This window comes from Protopterus annectens, chromosome 8.part0 (genome assembly GCF_019279795.1).
Source record: "Protopterus annectens isolate FY-2018-M chromosome 8.part0, PAN1.0, whole genome shotgun sequence".
NCBI classification, from domain to species: Eukaryota; Metazoa; Chordata; order Ceratodontiformes; family Protopteridae; genus Protopterus; species Protopterus annectens.
The window spans coordinates 311,654,337-311,665,235 of NC_056741.1; the positions used below are offsets into that span (position 1 = coordinate 311,654,337).

Genomic DNA, 10,899 nt, shown 5'->3' on the forward strand with positions numbered 1-10,899 from the left:
CATAGATTCATAGGAGAATTCTTGGCTAAAGGCCCAAGAGTCTATACGAGCCTAGATAGATTTAAGATACGTTTAACAATTTTCAATAGCTAGATGAACAAAGTCTGCAGAGGTATAAGCCTGTGCTGTGGTATGTAATACTGACTTCCTCTGTCCATAAGGAACATGAGACACACTCCAGGAGTAAATTTAGGATTACACATCCATTGATCTAGGTTGTGCTTGAAGAGGGTCAGGGAAGGGCTTTGCTTTACATGAATGCAAAGCTTGTTCCAGAGAGGGGGGGGTAGTCTCTCAGATACTCATCTCTCCAACATGATTTATTTACGCCAGTGGCTAGGTTAGATCCTTGGAATGACTGACTCTCGTGCAGTTTGTTTTATGAATGTATAACTTTTCCAGCAGGGCCTGATCGGACACTGCCCTGTAAGCCAGACACAGAGCGACCACTAGTAGGAGACAGTACAGTGATAGGGCTTTCACTATTTCTGAGTAGGACTTGGTTTTTTTATAACCTGTATCTTCCTGGTGAGGGACATTTGGGTTTGTTCCAGCTGTTGCAGATTTCTGATGAGGTACATACAAAAGGGTTCATCATACTCTATTATTAGTGTGATTAGGGCTGAGCACAATGGAATTATAATATCCTTTGATCTGGATGCTATGCCCTTACGTACGAGTTGTGGCACATAGAATGACTTTCTCACCACTGTGGACACAGGTTGTCAAAGTTCAGATTAGTATCAACACTAGTAACCACATCACATACCACTGGTCTACTCTTAGGGGGATGCTGACTATATTGTAATTCGGAGGAGTATTTACTTTAGAAAAGGGAATAATTATGACTTTTTTTTTCGTTTATTTTCCCTCCATGGCTGTGGCAACAATAATGTGTGTTACCCTTTCCTGAATTATATCAGTATTGTTTGTGGATTCCATGATTGAACCCAATTTACAGTCAGCCTTAGACTTGGTCAGACAAAGGCCGTCTACATTTGCATTGACTTCTGTGAAATAACTACTGAACAGGAAAGGGCCTAGTACAGAAATCTGTGGTATGCCTTTGGTGACTAGCTTTTTGCCATTGGTGAATTCACCCATTTTGACAGTACGTGTCCTATCTGTGATCCATTTGGATACCCACCTGGTGACACATGGGTTTATGCCCAGTTGAGAGAGTTTCTCTATAATACCCAAGTGAGGAATTGTGTCAAATGCCTTGGCCTGGTCAAGTTAGCTGGGATGCACAGTATTTTACTCATCCATGGTGACCTTTTTGAAGAAGTCAAACAGATATAACAGATGTGATATACCCTTAATGAACCCAAAGTAGTTTGGTTCCAGAGTTGAGATTACCTATGTCCTTGTTGATTGGGTCTGTGATTATTTCCTTGGCCTTATTGATGTGGCTATTCAGGCTTGTGTCCCCTGGTTATGTTGATGCCCCCCCCCCTTGTGCAGAGGGATGACTGTTGCTGTCCACCATTCTTCCCGAACATAGCCTGTCTGGAGGCTGTTGTTAAATAAGGATCCAATTGAGTCTGCTAGGTCATGTTTGAAGTTATTTATAAGGCAACCTAGGATGTTGTCAGTGTCCATTGATGCCATGTGTTTACCCTTAGAGAGGTCAATGATAACATTTCCACATGCACACCTGTGCCATACTGCAGCTGTCACTGTCACAGTTGAGTGAGAACTGTGTAGAATGTTGATATACTCCACTACAAGAGCGCATGCCTTAGTAAGGCCACAATATACATAGCATCATCCCATGTCAACAGTCCTCAGGAGGTATATTAATACAGCTGTTCTGGAAGAGACATGCAACCAAACGGCAGCAGTGAACATCAAGACAGTAGCTCAAATCAGAGTTTGGAATACACTGTTGTACAGCTGCACTACATCCATACCTCACTGTAGCACATGTGGATGACCACAACATTAATATGTGCAATCCAGGGGGTCTTGAGGCATTACTAGGCTACAGGTCAAAAGCACAAACTCCTAGCCATTTTTACACCATATAACACAAAATCATTATATTTGTGTGAGTGAAGATAGAAGTTGTATTTGTTTAATTTTATTAGACTGCCTCTGTCCATATGCGACATGTGCACCACTCCAGACAGAGTTAGCAAGCACACATTCAGTGGTCTGCAGATGGTTTTCACAGGATAAAGAAGTTGGTCTCCATAATGTGTGCATGCACCTTTGAGATGACACCCTCACTGTTCCACAGAAAGGATGTCATGTGGACAGAGGGAACAAGGGACATTGGATTCATAGAGCTATGTAAAATGTTCTGAGTGGGAGTCAAATGACGAGAGATTCAAAGCATCACACAATGATCATAATTACCACGAAACACACACGTTGATTGAGATCAGATATGAACACAACACCTGTGTAGGTATACAGGATGGATTCCATACAATGTAAGACTAGAACCACTACAAATATCTGACTAACAGTCTCAGAGAGCATTTTATAGAGGATGACATCATCATCGTATACTGAGAAGATGAGAGGATTGTGTGACATAGATGTGGACTTGCATCCTGGTGTAAAATTGTCTCCAGATTGATAGCTGAATGATCACACACACCCAAGTCGACTGTTGTGAGATTAGAACACCTACTTATCTAATTACATAGACCAAAGAACTCAGTACTTAATGCTAGCACCGCAACATACGTCTGACTTTCACTCTGTCACAGGGGATGACAGCATCAATGTATGAGGAGAAGATGTTGGGAGGAATGTGTGACATAGATATGGACTCTCATTCCAATGTAAAATTGTCTCTGGATGGATAGTTGTATGATTACATATGCATAGACTGCTGTGAGATTAGAACTCCTACCTATATAGGTTACATAAGCTAGGGAAAACAGTACTCAAGACTACTGCCATAGCAGAAGTCTAACTGTACTATCAGAGAGCACTTTATAGAGGATGACATCATCAGTGTATGGTGAGAAGATGATGTTGGGTGGTTTGTATGAAACAGCTGTGGAGTCGTGTACCAGTGTAAATGTTTTTCCTGAATGATACTTGAGTGTGAGGACAACAGGACCTGGAGTCAAGCTCTTATGACTAGATAAACACATGTTGACTGTTGTGAGATTTGATCCCCTCCCTAACTAGTTATAAAAGCTAACAGTTGGAAAACACTGGAACCACCACAATGCTTAAAATCAAACAATTCTTATTTAATTGAGTAAAACAACAGTATTCTTGCGCTTCATCAGGTTACAAAATTTAAAACTTAAGACATTCCTTATATACAAAAAGTCAAAATATTAACAAACAATCAAACAATTTAGATTAAATCATTGAGTCAGCTTATTAGCTAGATAGGAAATACTGCCCATAAAAGGTAGAGCAGGAAGTCATCAGAATGTTAACAAACAGTCAATCAAGCAACTAAGTCAAATCATTAAGACAGCTTATTGACTAGATAGGAAATATTGCCCATAAAAGGTAGAACAGGAAACCATACTGATATATCCATTTTCATTCAAAGTGTATTATGTGTATAAGGAAACTTTAAAGGTTATATTTAAAGTCTATTGACAAGATCTATTTTCCTAAATGTAACTATTTATCATAACTATTATAAACTAATAACATTAAGGTAAGATAAGTGCTATATATGTCAACAATGAATCTTCTACTAGATATGCATAAGGAAATCTAACAGCCATTTATAAAACAGATAGGCAAATAGAAGAGAAAAGGAGAAAACAAGTGAAATACAGAAGGAAAGGGAAGGAAAATAAAATATGTGGAAGGAACAGAAGATAGAGGAAAAATAATATAATGATGCCATCAGGCAAAAGGAAGAAAGAACAACAGAAGGGGAAGGAGAGGGGGGAAGGAAGGGAAGGAAAACAGTGAAGGGAAGGTAGAGGTGTGATTTAAAGGAAAGGGGAGGGAAGGAAATGAAAGGATAAGGGAAAAAGGATAGAAATGAAACGGAAGGAAAGGTATGCAGGGGAAAAAACAAATGAAAAAGGGGGTATGAAAGAATGAGTAGAAAAAGAGATAAAATAAAAATAAAAAAGAGAAACCAATAAGTTATAGCAGTGCAGGCCTAATATTAATGGCTGAATTTAGCCCTGGTGCCTTATGAGCTCTAAGTTTAAGGATCCATTTCAGCTCACTTAATTCAAGGGCTCCTGGGGAATCTCCCTCTCTTATTCAAATGCTGTATCTGTAATACCCTAAATCTGAATCCATGATTCGGATATAACTGGCAGTGTTTAGCCAAGGCATTATTAATATTAGCTTTTCTTATATCATAGATATGATTATAGACTCGATCTTTGAGTCTACGTGTGGTCATTCCCACGTAATATGCCTCGCAACTATCACAATCAGCTAGATATACAACATTTGCTGTATCACATGTTGCATATAAGTTGGATTCAAATAATAGGCCTAGCTCAGCATGTTCAAACTCAGTTGAAATAAATTTACAGGTAGAGCATTTCCTACAAGGGAAGGTTCCCTGTTTAAACCTTGCTCTGATGTCTACTGGTTCAATCTTAGTATTTTCTTTACATAATAATCTCTTTAAATTAAAACAGTTATTATATCTAAAATTAGGTCTCTCCCCTACAATTCTCAATAGTTCACCATCCATAGTGAGTAACTTCCAGTTACTAAGGATAATGTCCCTAATATATTTAATGTCATTCGTATATTTGATATCAAAATAAACCTGACTTTTAATTTTAGGTCTAGTAATAAGTCCTGCATATCTACTTAAAGCCCCACTTTTTTGAGGTCTTTCCCCATTCAGGTTAGTTTCATGTCTAAAACTAAATACCAACTCAGGGGGATAACCCCTATCCAAAAAGCATCTAGCCTGAAAGTCCAAGAGACATTCTTTAACATCATCGATATCACAAAGTCTCTCTATTCTTGTTAATTGATTTCTAACAACGTTGGGGAAGATATATCTAGGATGCATACTCCCATAATGGAGTATGCCATTCCTCCAACATGGTTTCCTGAATAAGGAGGTGGTAATCTCACATAGTGCATTTTTATAAATAGTAATGTCAAGATAGTTTACTTCCATAAAGGAGTGCTCGTAGGTAAAGCTCAGAAAAGATGTGGTTGAGTTCATATATTCTATAAACTCATTCAATAATTCAATACCTCCATTCCAAAAAAGGAGGATATCACAACAAAACGCCTGTATAAAATGACGTTAGCTCTAAATTTTACGCCATTAAAAATAAACGCCTTTTTCCCATATGTAGACCGCCAAATTGGCATAGGCATTAAGGGTGCCCATGGCCACCCCCCATGTTTGCCTAAACATCCTATCTTGAAACAAAAAGACGTTATTATTCAAGATAAGATCTAAAAGACTACAAATAGTCAGTTGTCTGCATTGTCTAGTCCACTCATTTCAACCAAGCAATCCCTAACTGCATCTATCCCAAATTCATTGGGAATACTGGTGAATAGATTTTTTATGTCCAGAACAACCATCAGGGTGTCAGACCTCAAACTATCAAGTAAAGCCGTGCTCTTCAGATCATTTAGTAAATCAAATGAATTCTTTAATATGGTAGGAATGGAACCTATCAGGGGGCCCAGTTTGGACTGTACATAGTGGGATGCATGTTCAGTAACCCACAGCCTCCCAGATACAATGGGTCGTAAGGGTGGAGGAAAGGTCCCTTTATGTAATTTGGGAAGGCCTTTAATAAGGGGGATTAAAGGAGCTTCTATCATCAGATAGTCATATAAATTTTTGTCAATACATCTCGTCATTAAAAGATCGTAAAATGTATCATGGACATTTCTTATTATAGAGTTTACCTTAATTTTGTCTAATTCCATATAGGCTAAATCATCATTTAACATCTCCATCATTAAATCATAATAGAAAACAGCATCCATAGCTACAAATCCCCCCCCTTTATCGGCGGGTCTGAACACTAAATTAACATCATTTCTCAACGACTCTAGTGCTTGCTTCTGTGCACCATCCATATTCACAAATAAATTCTTATGCGCTTTCCCCTTATAATAAAGGTACATATCATGCTCACATGCTCTTAAAAAGCAGTCAACTTGACTTGGTAAATGTGGTATAAAAGTACTTTTTCTCTTGTTCATAGTATTTTTACAATTTACAGTTTCTTCACTAGAGTCCTTAAACAAACATTTTAAAGCTACCTTCCTAGCAAATTTTCGTAACATAATCAGTGTATCAGATAAACTACTGCCTTGGGAGGGTATGAAGGATAGGCCCCTATTTAAAACAGAACATTCAATGTCCGAAAAAGTTTTTGATGATAAGTTAAAAAATAAAGTATTTAGTTCCTCTTTCTCCTTGGTTCGCGAACCTCGCCCGATAATTTGGCGCCTCTTCCTCTGCTGGTTGAGCGCTCCTGTGTCCGAACCCTGTATGGTAGAGGAAAATTTAAAGTAGTCACTACCCCCGGAATTAGGTTCACAGCCTGTCCATTATCCTTTGGTCTCGCACCCGCAGTTATTACATCTTTGAAACCTTCCTGGTTGCAGGGAATAGTGGAGGTAGTTGAAGTAATAGCCCCTGCCGTATTCGTGGGACTAAGATCATTGCTGGAAGCAGTATCAACCAATTTGTCAGTCTGCTTGGTCGTACTGGGTGTGCTAAGCTGAGCGTCAATTGTCCGCTCATGATTATCTTCCATGGAAGCCACAGTATTTACTCTCGGCCACATAAAAATGCGGCCGAGTTGGAAATCATCACAGTCTCTTTTAAGTTTCTTTAATTTTACTTGCTCTAACTTGTTGCTGTAAAGCATAAGCTGCCTCAGCATATTATTAAGTCTCAGCATACAAAAATCACTCTTAAACAACGAAGTTAAGGTTTTGTGCTCACCTTCCACTCTGCCGATGAGTTCCTCTTCTATGGGTTTAAAATAATCAATCAGTAGACGAATGTATTTTTTGCCAAGCTCAATATTTAACAACTGCCATCTTCGTAGCAGTTCTGGATGTGCATCCCCGTAGCTCGGCATGCAGAGGACGCGCATGCCTCGTGGAATAATAGTTATAAAAGCTAGAGAGCACAGTACTTAATGCTAGTGACATGGTATAAGTTTGACTTTAGCAGTGTCAGTGTGTGTACTGTGAGCTGTAGGAAATGGATGTGGCATTATGTGTGTGTATTTTCTGAATGATACTTGAGTGAGGGCGGCAGGACCTGGAGTCAAGATCTTCTGACTACAGACATACATTCAGACATAGACCCATACAAGTTGACTATTGTGTGATTCGCTCCCCTATCTAACTAGTTACACAAGCTGGAGAACACAGTACTCAACACTCATGCCATCACAGACATCTGATTTTATCACTGTCACTGTGCTCTTTATAGAGGATGACATTGTAGTGTTGTAGGTAACACAATGTTATGAGACTTGTGCGCAAAGTCAAGACGAGTTATGAATGTGTGATTGCAGTTTGCAAAAATACATTTAAATACATCTTGGTAACCTATTTGAAAGAAGCTGCCATGAATGCATTATGAAGAATAGAGCCATACTTGTACCAGTTTCGATAAAACACACACATACTTTGGAAACAACAGTACTGCAACGGTAGATGTATGTGTCTTTGTATTCATATGAAGTGATGTCCACATTAATAGAATTTAATGACATCAGTGTGATATGATCATGAGTGACCAGTGTCAGTATAAACCCATCCCAAAGATAACAATGCAGTTATACTCCGTATTTCTGTAGTTTGCTTGACAATGGCCAAAGTACTGATATATCATTTGCAAGTGCATTGTTGCAGTGCACACAAATATTCGATTATGTGTTCAGTCAAGTATGCACGGCCCTGCCCTTCTCTTGTATTTATGAATGCCCTTCCATGTAATGGAAGATAACAGCCCTGTAACCAGAGTAAGGCATGCTAAACACTTCTTTACATAGCCACATCACCAAGAAACTGATTTGCTTGGATGATGGCAAAATGTTAGTGCATGTGATTCGCATTTCATGAACTAAACTTGAACTTGTGAAGTAGTTTGAAAGGTATGATATGGAAGAAATTGCGGACAGATATTGTGATGTTTAAGCTGTAGTCTGTATTTGAAGTGTTGTGGTCAAAGTTTTATTACATTAATAACCGTTACCTTCCCTGTTTGTGCAGTGTTAAATGCTGAACTGACATGGCTTTATGCTTAAGGAAAAAAGTGTAAGATTTAATTTGGTTTGCCCTCCTTCACACACACATTCAGCAGTGAGGTGCAGCTATCAGCACTCTCGACAGTACTGAGTGTGGAAAATACAGCTGCTGCCTAGCTTTTTGTATGGCACAATGTGTAGGAGCAGTGAGCTCCTGGTCAGAGCATAGGTGAAATAGGGTTCAAATTCAGATTTTTTTTTATAAGTAGTTTTTGGATGGCATTAGCTAACTAAATGTGATCAGGACTTCAAATGTGACTGTCAGCAACTACACTAAAGTATGTGTCTTCCCCAAATATTATCAGTAGTGCCTACCTCTATATAGTTGTACAACCAGCAGCTGTTTTGCAGGCCTCAATGCAAATCGCAAGTTAATTGTGTGTACAGATTTCTAGAAATGATAAGGGCAGTTATAACTTTTGAAATGATTATTACGACTCAGCAGATATACTATTTGTGCACGACTGGATATCCTGAAAAGTGCATGCAGTATGCTTCACAGTAAGGACAGTTTCCACATCACATTAGATGAACATTTCATCCATCATCACCTGAACATGATGCAAAGGGAATCTTACGGCAGATTTTTTAAACCTTGCACAGAACAGGAGCACTGCTAAACTGTTAAATCAAGTTAAGCACTGCTAAACAATTGACCCGTTTGTATTATCCATCAAAAGTGTCACATTATTCAGAAACCATTAGATGACATATACATACATCAACCTAATAGATACACACACACACACACACACACACACACACACACACACACACACACACACACACACACACACACAGAGGGGTCTATATTATATCTTCGAAGAGGTGTTCCATCAAACGCCTGTTCGTTGACCTTTAAAACACAAACTGTCATAACAGCAAACTGCTACATCAGTGATTTCTTTCCCTGGGAAAGAAATCGCCTGCCCTAAAAAGAACACATCACTACAAACATTACAAAGTGGGGGGCTTTGCCGCCCTCACCCCCCAATGGAGGGGCTGTGTCCCACACCCCATCTAAATATACCAACTCCAAGATTGCACTACTGTGGGGAAAACAGCAAACTAACAAGAATGGTCAAGCGATTTCTTTCCCAGGGAAAGAAATCGCTTGGCCATCCTTGTTGGTGTGCCGTGATTGCACTACAGTGGGGAAAATGGCAAACTAACAAGGATGGTTAAGCGATTTATTTCCCAGGGAAAGAAATCATTGATGTGGCTATTCCCTGTTATGACACTTTGCGTTTTAAGGGTCGATGAAAAGGTGTTCAATGGAATGCCTCTTCAAGAACAGAATATAAATCCCATAAAAGAGAGGTGGGAGTGAAGGAATGAATACAAAGAGCAATGAACATATGCATAATATTTGGTGCGATAGAACATTCAGGACATGTTTTTTTTTTCTGTTCTCATTGTGAAGCAACTGACATAGGGGTAAAGAAGGGTTAGGAGAGGGATAACAGGCTTATGACAAGGAGGACAAGGTTGGTTAAATATGTGATAGTTGTGGGGATGGGTATATAAATATAAATCCCATAAAAGAGAGGTGAGAGTGAAGGAATGAATACAAAGAGCAATGAACATATGCATAATATTTGGTGTGATAGAACATTCAGGACATGTTTTTTTTTTCTGTTCTCATTGTGAAGCAACTGACATAGGGGTAAAGAAGGGTTAGGAGAGGGATAACAGGCTTATGACAAGGAGGACAAGGTTGGTTAAATATGTGATAGTTGTGGGGATGGGTATCACTTCATATACTCATTTTTGGCCAGTATGTAATATATCTCCATGAAAACTCATAACTATGGCAAATGTTAACATGTGGGTGGTTAAACATATCCTACACATATAACATCACACTAAAAAATTATGTGAGATGCATGTGGAATCAAACTATTAATGCTATGGGCAAAAAAAAAAACTTTAGTCAAGTGATTTACATCAAAACTCTACACAGGAAGTTGCAATTTGTTACATTCAGCAGTCTAAAGAACTGTCAGAGTAACTGTTTCAGAGTAGTGCATTTACATTAACTCTGTTCCTCTAGCAAAGCGAGTATAAGCAGTATTGCATGGAGATAATTGGACTAGAGTGGCTGATGGCAAAAACTCACCAGGTTTTGCTATAGGACATATAGAGCCATTGACTGCCACTTGGCATTGGTGTTTGATGCCAAACTCTGCGCAAATACAGAGGACAAAAAGAGGGCATTTTTATGGGCCATTTCTGGGCATGTGTGTGGTGTGTGATTCTACTTTTTGACCAAATTAAAGTTGTGAAAATGGGGTTGATAGGAAAGTGGTGAAAAGGGGGTTGAGGGAAGAGCAAATAGGAGGCAAAAAAGGAATTTGCAGGAGAGAATTAGGAAATAACTTCAACACCATAAATTGAACATGTATAGACAATTGGATGAATTTGCACCGTCACCACAACACAGATGGGTAACAACAGTGAGATAATGTTTTATAGCTAATTTGACCAAGTCAAATATGTTGAGAAGACAAGTGAAGTGGAGAGCTACTTACTGGACAAATGTTTTTAGTGGGACAGGTGTCTTTTTATTTCAAGAAGAGAGGACTGTTGGGAAAGGGACATAGGAATGAGAGGGTCAGGTAGATAGGTTAGTGGAGGAAACAGGTGCAGACAAGACACACCCATGGACAGTGAGAATCTAGTCCTT

At 38.9% G+C, this 10,899-nt stretch overlaps 1 protein-coding gene across 1 annotated transcript in view; it reads left to right on the forward strand.

Annotated features, from left to right (window-relative positions):
- The first annotated feature begins 7,047 nt into the window (after positions 1–7,047).
- The window catches only part of LOC122808224 (membrane progestin receptor delta-like), a 64,283-nt gene continuing 60,431 nt past the window's right edge, over positions 7,048–10,899 (forward strand). Inside the window, exon 1 of the mRNA XM_044079186.1 lies at positions 7,048–7,087. Within this exon, the coding sequence (XP_043935121.1) occupies positions 7,048–7,087 (40 nt within the window). The remainder of the gene's footprint in view (positions 7,088–10,899) is intronic.